This window comes from Stenella coeruleoalba (genome assembly GCF_951394435.1).
Source record: "Stenella coeruleoalba genome assembly, chromosome: 3".
Lineage (NCBI taxonomy): Eukaryota > Metazoa > Chordata > Mammalia > Artiodactyla > Delphinidae > Stenella > Stenella coeruleoalba.
In genome coordinates, this window is record NC_137148.1 from 112,969,949 (window position 1) to 112,986,353 (window position 16,405).

At 41.1% G+C, this 16,405-nt stretch overlaps 2 protein-coding genes across 2 annotated transcripts in view; one reads left to right on the forward strand and one right to left on the reverse strand.

The window, feature by feature from the left end:
• Positions 1–4,145, forward strand: part of SMAD5 (SMAD family member 5) — a 47,877-nt gene extending 43,732 nt beyond the window's left edge. The window contains exons 6-7 of the mRNA XM_079915693.1: positions 123–379; positions 1,825–4,145. Of these exons, the coding sequence (XP_079771819.1) occupies positions 123–379; positions 1,825–1,968 (401 nt within the window). The 3' untranslated portion in view covers positions 1,969–4,145. The remainder of the gene's footprint in view (positions 1–122; positions 380–1,824) is intronic.
• Positions 4,146–15,623: 11,478 nt separating this feature from the next.
• On the reverse strand, positions 15,624–16,147 carry SMIM32 (small integral membrane protein 32). Its single transcript, XM_079916315.1, has one exon. It carries the CDS (start codon positions 16,121–16,123, stop codon positions 15,812–15,814), a length of 312 nt encoding a protein of 103 aa, XP_079772441.1. The 5' UTR covers positions 16,124–16,147; the 3' UTR covers positions 15,624–15,811.
• Positions 16,148–16,405: the final 258 nt, after the last annotated feature.

The following is a 16,405-nucleotide window of genomic DNA, read 5'->3' on the forward strand; positions in this document are numbered from 1 at the left end:
GTAGCTCCTGTCTGAAGACTTGCTATAGTGTAGTGGTTATTCTTGGTTGCACCTCATACAACTTCCTCGATTTCATTATACTGCTTTGTTAAGTTTACTCTTGTAATGCCTGTCTTTTTAAGGTGTTCATCTGTACTATGTTGGTGGAGAGGTGTATGCAGAGTGCCTCAGTGACAGCAGCATATTTGTACAGAGTAGGAACTGCAACTTTCATCATGGCTTTCATCCTACCACTGTCTGTAAGATTCCCAGCAGCTGCAGCCTCAAAATTTTTAACAATCAGGAGTTTGCCCAGCTTCTGGCTCAGTCTGTCAACCATGGATTTGAGGCAGTATATGAGCTTACCAAAATGTGTACCATTCGAATGAGTTTTGTCAAGGTGAGTGGGTTGTGACCTGTAGTTTAATTTGAGTCACTGTAAATATGTATATTATATGTCTGTAGGTTATAATTTTAAAAAGTCTTTGTTAAATGAAAGGTAGTAACTATTTTTTACCTGATTTAATAGGTTTTTAAATAAAATTCTTGAATTTATAACTTAAACCACATGATTGGTCTAAGATTTTATTTTATAATCCAGACATTATAAAGTGCTCAGTATTGATATTGATATTGAATAGGGGCTGAGTTTATAAAAGAATTTCAGTTAAAGGCTAAATTGCTAGAAAGCATTTAATATTAAAATTGCTTTTTAAGTTTCTTAGCTTCAGCAGTTTCAATCATTATTGGATCCCATTAGGTTGATGTAAAGAATTCTTTACCATACTAAAATTATTTTCCTTGTTTTAAGCTCTGTTATTAAGGATATGAAAAGTTCAAAGAACTTTTCAAATTTATCATTTGCTCTTGGCCTAATTTTATTGGTATTCCAAATGATGGTGCATAGGCAAAATTTAGAAAGAATTTTGGTGTTATATTTCAGCAACCTGTCCTGTACCTGCTTGTTCCTTAAGGATTTAGCCAAAGAAGAGCAATTGTCAAATGCTCTGTGTACGTTTTTTTTCTTTTTGGCCCACAGCCCCACAGCCCAGTGTTTTCTTGCTATAGGCTTTGTTATAGGCCTGTTTATGCAGCAGTTTATCAATAGCCCTGAAGGCATTTCCCTTGCCTTCTATAGAAACATGGCTTTTGCATATTCAATTTAGTCTCCCAATCCACCCTCATCACAGCTGCTTACTTTTCCTGGGCCAGGACTACTGTAAGCAGTAAAGCAGAGAGCTAGTTAAATTCAGGCAAATAGAAGTGGAAAAATTCTGTTTTACTCTTTGGAGTTTTAGGCTAAAGTGGTCCAGCTCAATTCATCCCAGTAATTTCCCATCTTAAAGGATAATGATATGTGACTGCCACTTTAATTACATTTGTATGCATTGATCAGATTTACAACGCCTTATCTGATGTTTAAAAAAAACCCTGAAAATCGAAAGCTTTTTGTTTACAAAATCTGATGTGAACTTACATGAGGTTATATTTGAGTTTTATTTATCCCATTAAGAGAGAATCTAGCTCACTGCAGGAATATTAATATTTTAATTATGAGGTATTTTACCATTATTAACTTCCTAAAAGTAATAAAAAAAAGAATTCTGAAACATATCTTGTTCCAAGGGTTTCTATTAAGGGATTATATGTTATTATAATGATGCAGCTATTGTGTTGCTTTTAATTTCATGGTGAATGCTAAGATTGGTTTTGTGATAGTTTTTCCTTTAGGTATGTCTGTATATCTCTACTGTTAAAGTTTATTTTTGTTAGTGTGTTGAAATTGGTTTCGACTGGTTGACAATTTAAAACGTGACTTGCCATGTTATCTGTTCATTTTCATAGGGCTGGGGAGCAGAATATCACCGGCAAGATGTTACCAGCACCCCATGTTGGATTGAGATTCATCTTCATGGGCCTCTTCAGTGGCTGGATAAAGTCCTCACTCAGATGGGCTCCCCTCTAAACCCCATTTCTTCTGTTTCATAGTGTAGAAGTATTCTTTTTCAGTTATATTATTAGTGGACTTGTTTTAATTTTAGGGAAAATTTCAGTACAGATACTGTGAGCTTACATGGAAAACAGATATTACAGCTTATTTTTTTTCTACATAATTGTGACCAATACATTTGTTTTTGTGATGAATCAACATCTGTTTGTATTCATGTTCATGTGATTAACTCTCAAAAGTGTTGTGAAAGATGCAAAGTGAGTATTGTGCCCCAGTTCAGAAGTTTGGCATTGATCTTAAACTGGAACATACTTTTGCCTTATTGTCCCAGCAGTTTTTTTATTTGTTAAATTTTTTTGGAAAAGTAATAGATCACATGATGAAAATTATAACAGTATAAGAAGGTGTTCAATGAGAGTCTTCCGTTCTATTCTTGATTCTCCAGAAGCTGTACTTTTACCAGTTTCTTAGTCCTACCAGCTTTAAAAAAGTGTAATTCATTGTTTTATAAAAGCATATGGTAGGGGCTTAAAGGAAACTATAAAAAAAAAGTCGTTTATTTGAAGGAACACTATGCACTGCTCTAACAGGTAGTGTTCAGTAAAAGCCAAGTGATAGTTTTCTAAGTGACATAAAATTTACATTTAATACAGCTAAATGTTTGTCAGTGTATTGTGACTTCACTCAATATTATCTTTTGTAAAATATTTCCTTTTTTTAAAAAAACTTACTGCAAACAACGGATCTCCAGTATATGTCATTTACTCAAATCTGTCATAAGTACTACTTTATAGCTAGTGACAGTGCATGCACGGCCTTGTTCAGTTGTGTTTGCTGCTTTTGGCCAATGTTGCAAGAACTCTAATTTTGACATGCATTAATCTTTTATTTTGCACTTTGATGGGTGATAGTTTTTAGAGTAACCTTTTGTGAAACACACTCAAGTGACTTGGACTTACATGTTCATCCTTGCTTCCTTGGTACCCCTTTTGTATTAAACACTGCAATTTATAGATTACAGTTATAGGAAGTTATGCTTTTTCTAGCTTTTGTTGTATTTTCAACCTAGATTGTAAGACTGTTATTCTGTAGCTCCAATTGAAGGTGCCTTTTTAATTCCCTGCAGGATGATATTAATGTTGGAAAATCATGTACTTCATCCCATTGCTCTTGTGTCTGTTTCCCCATGCAAGGACCTGTGTCCTGTAGCCATAGGAGCCTCTTCAGTCTGGCCCCAAGGATGAGGCCACCTGTCTGATGCTTAAATGAATTGAGCTAGCTGATTTGAAAACATTCACATATCAAAGAATACAGACTATTCTCTCAGTTACCATGGGTGCTCTTTTTCCATTTTTTTTAGCACCTATGTGGATACCAGTCTCCACAATCCTCAGAGAGGAAAGACATGAAAACTCTAAAATATTCATTTAATCAGTCATGCTTAAGGGCTTTGAGTAAAGGACTCTTAACCTCTTTTTCTAGGGAGCAGTCAGATGGACACTTAGTTATGGCATGAAGAACAAATACATTATTTTGGAAAAAAAAAATCACCTAACTTACCTATTAGAAGAAGCTTATTTTCCAGTGCCTTTTAAAAATATGTGGAGCCATGTCAGTCTTCTGTTTAAAATGTTAGTTTCATTTGACTTTCTACTTTGCCCTTTGTGCTCTTATGAGGAAAAAAATGCATTTTTTGAGTAAAGGAGAATGCAGTTCCTTTTGTTTTCCATAACATTATTTATTGCTTTTATAAAGTGCAGCCAATGGATGGTTTTAGTTCTCTCAGATGAAGTGCCATATGTGTTCCAGCTCACAGTCCTTTGCTAAGTAAAAGGAAACTTTCTGACAGTCACCTGAGCCTTAAACGTAAGTTTTACATGACATGCATTCGCAATCTTCCAGAATTGTGTCAGCCACACGAAAGAGGTTTGTTTGCTTAGTGATAGAACTTAGCTACTTACATCATTCTTCTACTTAACAGGCTCATGGCACAATCTTTGGAACAAATTTGTAGAATAACTACCTAGGTTGACTGGCAGATACATGTAATCAACTTCAGTGGGCTTGAGCTGGTGGAAACTATTGAATTGTTTTATTGATGCTTACAACTGAGTTAATTAAAAATTGTTTTTATTCATGTAACAGCCTTTAGAGTTAGCAAGATTTTATGTGATTGGCTTTCTCTGTGTTTTCTCTAAGGAGCTGTGTCTCGAATGACAGTACTGAAGCAATTAACTGGTAAGAGTTTCATATAGAAGTATAATTAAGCCTGTTGTATTTCCTAAAAGTTGTTAACTCCACATCCCTGAGTTTTATATGAAAACTTCATTCAATCCAGCTGGTCCTATAATTCCTGAGGCTGCTCAGTACAGGAATGGATGGGAAATAAAAATTAGCCAGTGAGATTAAAAAAACTAAGTAAAATTCTACCAATGAAAAAAGCACCTCTGAAAGAAACCATTTCATAAAATTACAGTTTTAAGCTTTCATTTAATCTCCAGAATGGTTTATAGTCAAATTTATGAAAACATCATCACAACCAGAAAAATCACATTTTATAGCATGTACAACATTGAAATAAATACATGCCAGCTGAAAAGACAGAGTCTGGGAATAATAAAACTACAGCCAGTTTGGTAAATGCAAAAAGAGGAACAGAATCGAAATTAGTCTCAGTAATGTATTAAAGCAACAAAAAGATGCTGACTGGAAAAAATAATTTAAGAGGTGCATTTGACTAACATCTCTACATAATTACCTGGCTTACGTTATGGAATATAAACTAGTAGGCATGTTACTGATCTACTGAAGTGAACGTTTTTTCTTTAGAGAAAATTTAAGGAAGACATCAATCTAAATGTCAAATATATATATCAGACTATAAATCACTTTTTACATTTTCTTGTTATGTAAGTAAACTATCAGTATGATAATAGAATTGTCTGGGTTTCTGAGGTGAAATCCACAGTAAGATTACTGTCAATAGGTAGTTCAATAAGTTATACTTAATAGTATGGAAAGAGGGTGTAGCTATTTTATACTTTTCATAACATTTGAGAGTAAGACATTCTTTTAGGATGTAAAATGATCAGTAAGTATTCAGATTTGGAATCTATTGTTAAGATAAGGACTGGGGCTCACATTATATAATCTTCAGTATTATCTTAGAGTACCTGTGGGAAACAGTTCCCCTGTAATAATGTTCTTTTAAAGGAGAAAGTTTATACAAAAATGAAATCATGCCAGTAGCAGAGAAACTCTAAATTCAACTTTGATAGTACCTGTTTAAGTGTTGTATTTCTATTACAGAGAGCATCTAATATACCATTTTAGTTCCATTTCTTTATACTTTTTCTAGTTGCTTACTTAATATTACTTTGGATCATTATCATTCTCCTACTTAAAATATATTAATATCTTTTATACTTTCTGAAGAAGGAAAAATCTTTTGATAATTATTAAATTCAGCTTCCGATGATGATTTAAATTTTGGACCTATTAACTTTTAAGAGGCTCAGAGCTCTTCCTTATTAGTTAAATCCTCACTTAATCTCTCTGGTAGGAATTATGAATGTGTGTCCTCATTATACCCATCAGCTAGATAAGCAAGAATCTTTTAAGGTAGTAGATAGCCTGCTGGTTTTAGAAGTGTTTGGTGATTTTCATTTGCAGGAGTTTTCCTAAGTATTGGTTTATGGGCATCTCCTCAGATATTCAGTAGCGCAGCTTTTTGGGTGGTAATCTCAGGTTTGATGCCTGTTTCAACCCCTGGAGAGTAGCAGTTTCCTCATTAAAACAGGTGGGACTGGGGAGGTTTACTTCTCACAGAAGATGCATGTATGGAGAGAGAATTTGAGGCATTTCTTCTACGTAAACAATTCTAGTCAATACCTGCTAAACAGAAACTTAGTTCTTTGTAATTCACTGGATTGAAGTTTAGCATGTCCTAATTACAAGAGGTAAGAGTATTTGTCAAGCCTTTGTTATATTGGATTTTTCATAATAGAAACTTCTCTTCTAAAATGCAGTTATTATGATTGAGGTGTTACCCTAAAATTGGATGATTTACAAAAACCAATGAGAAGGATTTTACATATCAAATTTTTTAAAAAATAAGAGCTTATGCTGTAATATTTGCTGTAGCAATTGCTGTAAAACATGTGGTGAGTTGTTTTGTTGAAAAGATCTAGTCTCAGAGCAGGATTCTTCTGTTATTTATGACAGAGTGAAAAAGGTTTGTGTCCAAATAATTCAGTTCTTAAAATTCCTAAATTCGTCATAAACCATTGTCCTTTAAGGATTTATTTGAAGATAACTGTTTTTTAAAAGTTTGAAATTTTGTGTAGAGCTAGATTTTGTTTTACCCCGTTGATAGGTAGTACCTTCTTAATACTAGCTGGTGTTAGCTATAACAGAACTCCAGTGAGGCCAAACAATCCCAAGTAAAGAAGAAGTCTTTTAGAGTCAGATTTTCCCTTCTAATACCATTGGAGATCATGTTGCTTTGATTTATTCATAAAGTATTTTAACTGTAGGGACTCTTGGAGATAATAGTTGGGCAAGTGCTTTTCTTTTCAACGTGGTTGGTTAAAGTTGCATTTTGAAAATCACTTATGCTAAAATTGGGTAGGACTGTAATCATGAAAACTGGGTATTTGTGTGTAATCCTGCCCATGTTCTCTTAAAAAGATATTTCATATGCAGATGATAAAGACCAAATCACTGGCTGCACTCTAGGTCTGCTTCTTACTTGTACTTGTTCTCCTTCTGTTTATGTTGTAGAAAATGAAATTCTAGCAACATGCTTCAATTCTGTTATCTTTTTGATACTTATAAAAATGTATTAGGTTTTACTATATTGTGCTTTTCAAAGCCATAACTCTTAAGAACTTTGTTTTTGGATATTGTTTGCTAATACTTTATTTTAATAAATCTCAAAATCTGCTTAATGTGTGTTTTTGTTTGTTTTGGGGGCTATTCTTTTTTGATTTAACATGTTTCATTGAGTGAAGTTATAAAAAAGGATGAGATTATCAGTTGCTGTGACCGGCTGTGTTATCTGTTTGTGCACTAGCGATAGAAATTGAATATACTAGGCCTTTCCACCCAGCATGAGGTTTCCTCAGAAGGATCAGTATGTTTCTATTCTGTTTATAAGAGAGTTGATGTGTTTTTCTTTGTTAGTTTAGTTTTGTTTTGAAAAAGGATTTGAATCTAGAGTCTGGAGGTTTTTAGTTTAACCACTAATTTCCCTTCCCTAGCTCTATCTAAAATTAGAGGTCTTGACCAGATGATTGAGAGACAGAATAGTTGTTAGCAGAGCTGGCTTTGGAGTCTGCTTGCCTGCATTTGAGTCCTGGACCTCAGAGCTTCCTTAACTCTGTGCCCTTAGGCTTAACCACTCTGTGCCTCAGTTTCCTGATCTGTAAAGTAAAAGTCTACTCGTAGGATTTGGGGGAAGTTTAAATAAAGTAATACAAATATAGTACTTAGTGCCCGCCACATCAGAACTCTTTTGTTATTATTATTATCATAACCATCATCTCTTACATTTCTGCTACTTCTTTGAATCAGAGGAATTATTTCTGATGCTACTTGACCTTAGTAGATTAATCCTTGATTACCCACTTTGCGAATTAGCCTTGTTTTTCTTAATTTTCTCTTTTTAAAAGAAGTTCAAAATCACAGATTAGTTTTGTCATCCCCACCAAATGCCTGCCTACTTTTACTACCTTCTGTGTTGTATATACAAGAAGTACAAACTTATTCTAATTAGAAGGGGATGGTGAAAATCCATGTGTCCCCACTAGAAAAACCCAAACTAAATATTTTAACCTGAAAGAATAAATATAAAAGCTCTTATTATTCTCTTTAGAGAAAAGGCTTCATCAAAAGAATCCATATCTGCAAATTGCAAATCAGTTTCTTCTTATGCTTTTTTTTTCTTTTTTTTTATTTCAAGTGTAAGGCGTTTAGTAGCAAGTTCACTGTTTTAGAAGCATACTTTAAAAACATTTGTTCTGGCAAAAGATTTCAGTGAACAGTGAGAGGTGGTGTTGGCTTCTCTCAGATTTAAGATAATTAGTTTTCAAATTGCAATAGCCAAAACAGTTCAGGTGACAGGGATCAATTGTGACATCGGCTTCAATTTTCTTTTAGACGCGAGAACTCAATGGCTAATGCTATTCCATATTACAGCAGTTTTGATGCAATTCATATTTTATAAATATTTATAAGAAGGCTATCAGCGGGCTATAAGAAAGTATTTCCCCCTCCCATTTAACATTTTAAATATTACTGTGTTTTTTGTTGTTGAATTTGTAAGCCTATCTTAATAAACTGACTTTTGTAAAAAAAAAAAAGTCCTGTGTTCTTTCCGTCTAAATCACTTTTTGTGGTTGTATTTTAAAGGGGCTATAGGGAAAATATAAGGAAGAGTTTTTGGCAACTTGCTTAACTATCTCCATCTTAAAGTATGTTGCATGGGGGTGGAAGGAGAATTCAGGTTGGTGGTTAAGATTATTATCAATATTGTTTCAAGTGGACATGTGTTATAGTTGCTGTGAGGGGTGTTTCTTGAGGCAGTTTTTTGATGTTTGGGATGGATTTTGAAAGCCTTCTTACACTTTTTCTTAATCTCTTATCCCTTTCCTGTCACCTTTTATTTCATTTTAAATAATAGTTTTATCTGAGATAAATGCTGAGAATTTTAATAGTACAGAAAAGTATGAACTAAAAATCCCAAACCAATAGTGAACCACTAAACATCTGTGCATGTATCCTTCTAAACTATTCAGGTAGTCATTCTACATCAGTCCTTTCCTTTCTTTGACAAGAATTTAGCTGATTATGGGTGAAGCTATAGCTCCTTTTTTGAAAGGGTTCTAAGAGAAATTGGTTTGGTTCCAAAGTGTTTCTTGAATTCTGTATCCCCAAGAGAGCATTGTCCTCTGAGCTGTCTCTTGTTTTGTTGAATGGCAGACCTTTCCAAAACATATTACATCAAGCTTAGCTCTCCAGATATTTTAATGAGACTGCTGAAGTGACAGAAGAAGCCAATTGGGATTAATCTGGGAAGGCTTTCAGAAAGAAGGAAAATAAGACTTTGGAAAAGAAGGAGAAAGAAAAAAACGTTTTTCATTCTCCGTAGCATTTATCACCGTCCAACATCCTACATGTTTTATTTCTCTACCCTGTTTATAGACTGTGTCATCTCATGGGAATGTAAGCTGTGGCCAGATATGTGTTCCCACTGCTAGAACAGTTTTTGATATATTGTAAGCAGTCGAATATTTGTTGAATGAATGAGAGTACTGAAACCAGATATGATTTTTTTATACTAGAATTTAGCTTTAAACTATGTAATAAGACAATACTTAATTGAATGGATTGGAGCTCAGTACTTTATTAGATCTCTTTATTACCCACCTCATAGGAGAAGAAAGGGGGAAACTCAACTAAGAACGTTCATATTTATTCTTTCTCTTTGAGCTTTTGGACCTTTGCCCCAAAGTTATCAGGCTCCTGGATTGTTGCTTAGAGAACCTACAAAATTAACAGGCAACTTGGAGCTTTAACCTGTTGACATTTAATATTTTCCCAGAGAATCGAAAGGGCACAGTTTCCTTGATGTATTTGACAAGAGAAAATAACAACAACAACAAAAAAAAGTGTGCTTTTTAGTTCATGGCTTACAGGGGCAGGGGCGGCAGTGTTAAGAACCCTGTAGTTAGATTTTAGTGCCCTGGTTTAGATTCCATAATATCACCCCCAACTGTTGTGCCTGAGGGTCAGGCCTTTAATTGCATTCAGGTGGGGCACCCTATGCAGTGCCTTTGAGAAACAGAACAGTGACCTGTGTTTGTACTTCAGAATAAAAGATTAATTTTGCTAAAGAGAGTGCGTGTGTGATTGTGGTGGGAGAGAAAGCAGAGGAGGGTTTGAAGGGCTATGCAGACATTAGTTAAGATTAATGGTAAACATCCCTTGGTTGTCTTTTCTTTACATAAAATTCTGTGAATTTTACAGAATTTGTTTAGGCCAAGTTAATGATGGCAGTGAAGGTGAAGATGATGAATGCAAGCACAAACTCGTTATGTATGAACAGGGAGCCTGCAAAGATGATCTTCATATGAAAAGAAAGGTGCTGTCCTTTTACTGTCTGTTTAATAAACTGCTAGACGTTTACCATACCCATTTTCTCTCCTTAATCGTTGAATACCTCTGTCCAGCTGCATACCACATTTCCCAGCCTCCCTTTCAGCTGTGGCCAGTCATGCGACTAAGCTATGATCATTGGCATAATAGCAGAAATGATACGTGTCATCTTGGCATAATGCTCCACAGAGGAGCCCTCTTGCTTTTTCCCCCCTTCCCTGTGGCTAGAATGCAGATAGCATGGCAGGAACTAGAGTAGCCACCTCAAGGTGGACACGGGAGCCAAGGGATGAGGGCGACAGAGTTGTGCTACTCTTGGAAGGTTATGTGGAAAAGAAACTTGGAGGTGGGGAGTGCACTTTGTTGTAACAGTCAGGCTGTAACCTGGTGAGTCCTTACTTGCTTCTTCACTTACTCTCACCAGACCTTTATTGCGTGCTTACTGCAAGTCAGGCTCCAGGCTCGGCCGCAGAGCTGTCGCAGGGAGTCATTCCTGCCCTCATGGAAAGGGAAACTATAACATAGTTTAGTGGTTTCAGTCTCTATCTAGTTAGGGTTATTTGATGAATTTTGGAGGGTGGAGGAGGGGCAGAAATGGAGAATCAAGAAGACTTTAAAAAACAGGCTCTACTCCTGTTTTTCCGAATATCTTGATTTTTTTCTGGTCCTACGTGAGCAGTATCAGGTTGTTTGTTCATTTGTTTAACTGATATTTGAGGGCCTATTAGATGTCAGGCTGAGGAAAAACTGAATAAAACAAAAATACTTTCTCTCAAGCATCTTCATTCCGGTTGATGGAGACAAAATAAGACAAAAAATATATAGGGTAGTGGTAAGTTCTAAGGAGAAAAAGTAGGAAAGGAAGATTTGAAATGTCAGGGGTGGGAGAAGGAAGATTTGAAATGTCAGGGGTGGGAGAAGGAAGGTGGTTGAAGGTTTAGATCCAGAAACCAGAGACGGTCTCATTGAGAAGGAAATCTCTGATCAAAGTCCAAGAAGAGGTGAGGGAGTCAGTATGTGAAGTAGTGATTTAGTTGATTCTTAGTCAAGGCAATTCAGAAAGCATATGAATGACATGGTAAAGAACTCAGCTTCCCTGCAGGAAAAGGAGTAATTCAAGCAGAAATAGCTAAAGGTACAGACTTTTAAATTGCACATTCTTTAGTCTCTGCAGGATACAATAATAACTGAAGTGTTACATAGATGGAGACAAGAAATGTCAGTTGCTAACAACTTGGTGGATTACTACCTCCAGGAAACAGGCCAGTTGGAGGCCTGATCAATGAGGAGTGTTCAACTCAATATTTCATCTGATGCAAGTTTAGTTTAAGGCAGCAAATCAAAGGTGAAGTGTTGGGATGAAGAACCCACAGGCAAGAGTTTACCTTAACGCCTAGCTGTCTTTCCATTATATTCCAGTCAACAAATACTTATTCAGTGTCTATTTTGTGCTTAACGCTATGCTGGGCCTTAGGAAAGCAGCAGTGAGCAGAGCAGGCACATGCTGTCCCTGACCTCCTACAGCTTACACGGCAGTAGAGGGGAGACGTTAGGCCACGAACTACAACACAGTTACTTGATGGCTGCGGTAAGGGACCTGATCGGCGGCTGTGAATGAATGTAACTGACCTCCTCTGAGAACTCGGGCAGATCCATTTTGAGGAAGAGATAGAGACCTGAGGGATGAGGAGGCATTAGCTGGATGAAGGAGGGGGGACAAGCAGCTTAGGCAGAGAGGCTTTAGGGATCAACGGGCCACTGTGTCTTGAGCCTGGAGTGCAAGAGGAGTGTGAGGGGATGAGGCTGGAGAGGTTGGTGGGGGCCAGAGGATGCTGCATCTTGTAGGCCAAGGTTAGAGTTTTGTTTTAAATCCTGAGAACAAGGAGAAGCCACTGGAGTGTAAGCTGGGGCTGGAGGCAGATACTGGGATCGGACGCGTGCTTTGGAGAGAGGCAGAAGTGAATGCTGGGCTTTGAATTCAGGTCACGTTGGTGGAGATGGAGGGGAGTAGATGGAGCAGAGTGGTGTCTAGGATGGACTGCACATGGGAAGATGAAGAAGAGTTCAGGGTCAGGATGACCACCATGTGCTTTTTACTTTGGGCAACCAGATGATGGCTCAGTTTACTGAGATGGAGAAGACTGGAGGAAGGTCTAATTTATATGGAAAGGTGATGAATTTTAGTCACTGAGGGAAAGCAGTTGCTATTTTTGCTGCTGCAAACACTTTTGAAATGGTCACCCTGATGGCGAATAATAAGGATAGCTCACATTCGAGCACTTACCACATGTCAAACATGAGTTGAACGCCTTACCTCCAATGTCTCCCACAATGGTGAAAATCCCGTGAGCCAGGTACTGTTATTGTCTCCATTTTACAGATGAGGAAGCAGGTTTTCGGAAATCGAGAAGCATGAGCGTGGCATGGAGTGGATGGCCAAGGTCAGGTTACCGGGCTCCAGGACTCTGGCTCTTGGTCTCTACATTATGCTGCTTCTCCTGGTTCCTGGCATCTTTAACCACTTCCCTAATTTCCACCCTACCCACCCTCTTACTCCCCATCAGAAATGTCTTCTCAACCCTCTCTCCTGCCCCAGTGACTGGTTATGGAAGAGCAGCCCAAAAACGTGTGTCATAGGTCCTATTCCTCAATTTAGCTTGCAGGCCCAGCCCTTCCAAGGTAATTCCAAGACATCATGGGCTTGGTGGAAGAACAAAGGGCAGGAGGATGTGTGTGCATAGATCGACCTTCCTGATACCCATCTAAATGTCCAGTTACCACGTTATAGTCCACTTAGCCTGCATATCAGCAGAAGACAGACATGAACTCAGCTACATCCTTTCCAGAGGAGAATCTGGGTCTAGGTCCCACATGACAAAGGACCCATTACTGCTCAACTAGTCTAACACTAGCCTAGAGATGAGAATGAAATTATTTAGGGTCACAGCCCTGGCAAAAAGCAGAACTCTAGTCCAGTTCTTCATACTGACCCTGCTTGGTTTCTAGATTCCAGATCTACACGGCGCAATTCCTTAGGAATTTCTTCCAGAAGTACCTGTTCATTTGAAGTGGGCAAACCTTTGGCTGAGGTGGCTAAGACCACTGAAACCCTGTAGAGACATCAGAAAGATGGTTTCCAAGTTATCTCCATCTTAGCATTTTTTAGCCTTAACCTCTTGCTGCCTTGGGACAGTGTTGTATTACGGGATCCCAAGAACCTCCTGGATCACTCTGGCTTCAACTGGTTCTGGTCCAGGAACTTCAGATGACCTCTAAGCCAGAAGTCCACTGATCATCCCCCCCACCCCCGCATTTTTTTGTGGTCACAGTAGAGCTGTGGTGAGAGCACATCCTGTTTGTGGGTCAGCTTCTCCCTTCGGCAGTGCTGCCTCAAGCCTAAGGCTCAGTTACAATAACAGCTAATATTTGAGTGCTAGCATGTTACACTGATTATATCATTTGACATTCAACCCTGTAGAGCTAGGTGATATAATACTCATTTCACAGATAAGGAAACAGGCTAGGATAGATTAAGTAATTTGCACAGGTCACACAACCAGTGAGCAGTGGAGCTGGGGTTTAAAGCCAGACAGACTCCAGAGCTTGTGCTTCTGACCACTGCATACTGCCTTGAGATCTATCCATGGGGAGATGTGGAGGCGGAATACGCTATCTCTACATTAGTCTCTTACCCCTCACAGACCCCAGACTAAAGCTGGAGGGTCCCGCATATCAGCAGTGTGTGATTTCATTATGCCAGCCAGGGCTCTCATACCTCCTTAAAATTTATTCCATTTTGTCTTCTCTGCAACCAAGGGTCACATGGATTAGCTGAGTTACCATTACTATAGGCTAGAAAGGTTTAGCTACATTTCCAAAAACCAAACTGTTCTGTGAGGTTATCATAGAATTAGCTCCATTAGGGCTTGGTTGGTGTTAGCTCTCCAAGACATGGGTAATCAAGCCCAAGATGAACTGTCAGCTGCTCATCTCTGCTGCTTCATGGGATAGGAGCAGGAGGGGATCTTGGGCACTGGCTGAGGAGGAGTGGTGGTGAGGAGCCCTAGCCTGAGACTGGAGCCGTAGCAAGTCTTTTCCCAGCCTCAGCTGGGGTCCTTAGATGGGTTTCAGTGTCAACCCTCACAAAAAGTTTGTAGCACTGTGTGCCTGTATGCATTTTGCCTGACAGGCGTCCTTAGTATTCTTCAGATTCTCAAAATCGGAGTGACCCCTAAATGGTTTAAAACTACTCGATTAGATAATCTACCAAATCTCCTTTAAGTCAAACATTCTCTAAGCTCCGGTGTCCTAATGAGCCAGGTGACTCCTGAAACTTTTAAACCACCGTAAAGAATTCTCCCTAGAATTAGATTAACTTTGAAAATGGTCAAGGTTATCACAATTCTTTCTATTCCCTCTCAGGTTCTTTGAAATCTGCTCCTCCAAGCTGGGCTTATTCATCCATTGCTTTCCTGCTGTGTTTTCCAGAGCTGGCCTCCCTGTCTACCTTGGGCAGAAGTGCTGAGCAGCTGCCCCCATTGCCTGACCCTCAGGCCCTTCCTTCACCAGGTGGTTCTGGTCCAGAAAAGGCTCCTGGAAGGGCTCAGGCCCAGAGAGGCTCTGAGAGCGACGGAGTGGATGCCAGGTGGGAGGAACCACCCCACAGGGAAGGTCTCCATGGAGCCCTATTAGAGGGAATTTTTTTTTTTTTCAGCAGATTAGGCAGCAATTCCTCTTTGAGACCCACTCGGAAGACACTTGCCAGAGCAAGTAACTGACCCTGGGGAAAGGTGGAGCTGGAGAGGAGCAAGCATCATTAAAACTGACCTGGGCCACAGGGAGGTGGGAGGCGCGCTGCGCTTGGGTCTCAGCCTCAGCTCAGGATCGCCCTGCCCTTTATCCCCCTTTCCCAAGTGGCGCAACCAATGACCAGAGCGTCCTCAGCACTGGGTCTAATTCGGTGAGGTTTTATTGTAGAAATGCGGCCTCTGGAGATGGAGGACACTATTTCCTGACCACAGGGTGCTGCAGGTGGGACCCTGCGCCTCTAGACCGGCTCCCCCTTTGCGCGTGCGGGCAGAGAAACTGGGTCCTCAGACCCGGGCGGGACCCATTGAAACTCGAGTCCCCTCCTTCCCCAGGGGACGAAGCTTCCGAGAGCCATCATTCCCAAGTCCGGCTGAGTTCACACTCAGATTCTAGTGGGACTCTCGGTGCAAAGAGTGGGAGAGGTGGTAATAGCCGTAAGAAGACGGCTGCAGGGCCGGGGACTCCGGACAGGCAGCTCCGGGCTGGCTGGGCGCTCGGGTAGTTGCGCGCTCACAGCGCCTGCCCCTTGGGTATGCAAAGTAGGGAAGTCAGCGGGCGGCGAGAAAGGCTCCCTTGTACGGGCAGGAGCGCCGTCTTGCAGGAAGGCACCCCCTGCCCGCCCCCCCCACCCCTTCAGCTGGGCCCGCTGTCCAGGGAAGAGAGAGTCCTCCAGGGAAGACAGAGTCCTCCAGGGAAGCAGAACCTTAGTTCCCTGCGGCCACGAGGATCGGGACCTTCTACAGCCTCCTAACGCCTCCTACTCCCTTGACGCCCAGGGTGCTGCTCGAGGGCGGGAAGGGTGTTGGGGTCAGGGCGCAGTGTTCCCAGGGGCGTCAGATGCACCCTGCCTGGCTCACACCGACTGCTGGTGGCGAGACCGGCACCGGGCGCCTGCCGGCGTGGCTGGCTCCGCCGCTACACCGGCCGCATCTTCCAGGGCGCGCGGGCGTCCCGCAGCGAGCGGTCGTGGGGCAGCGCGGCGAAGGCCGAGTGGCGCAGCTGGCAGCCGATGAAGAGGACGACGAGCGCCACGGAGAGCAGCAGCAGGAAAAAGAGCAGCAGGTAGGTAGGCAGGTCGGGCTTGGCGGCCGCGCCGTCCCGCATCCCGCGCGCGGTAGCTAGCTCCAGCGGCAAAGCGCCCTCCGCCTTGACCGTGGTTGCCAGGGCCAGCGCGCCGCCTACCGCCGCTTCGGGGCCGCCCGTGGCGTTGAACACGTCGCCGTACATGGCCCGCGGGGCCGCCGACCCCGGCCCGACCGCCTCACTTCGCTTTGCGCCGCCCGGCGCCGCCCCGCGCTTCCATGGCGTGCCCTGCTCTTCCCGCTACGGGTGACTGACCGTGAGCCAGGTGCCTGCGGGGTCGCCGGAACCGCGGAGCCCCCGGGCCGCCGCCGCTCCGTAGCCAGCCGCGCTCAGCTGCCCTCCCCGTGGGGTGGTGGACCCCACGGTTCGGAGCTGGACGGCTCGGCGCCCGCGACCCCCGGACTTTTCGGGTTTCTCGCCGTCGCA

Excerpts from the sequence above, each read along its gene's own strand:
- SMIM32 (XM_079916315.1), bottom strand. The coding sequence starts at position 16,123 with ATGTACGGCGACGTGTTCAACGCCACGGGCGGCCCCGAAGCGGCGGTA.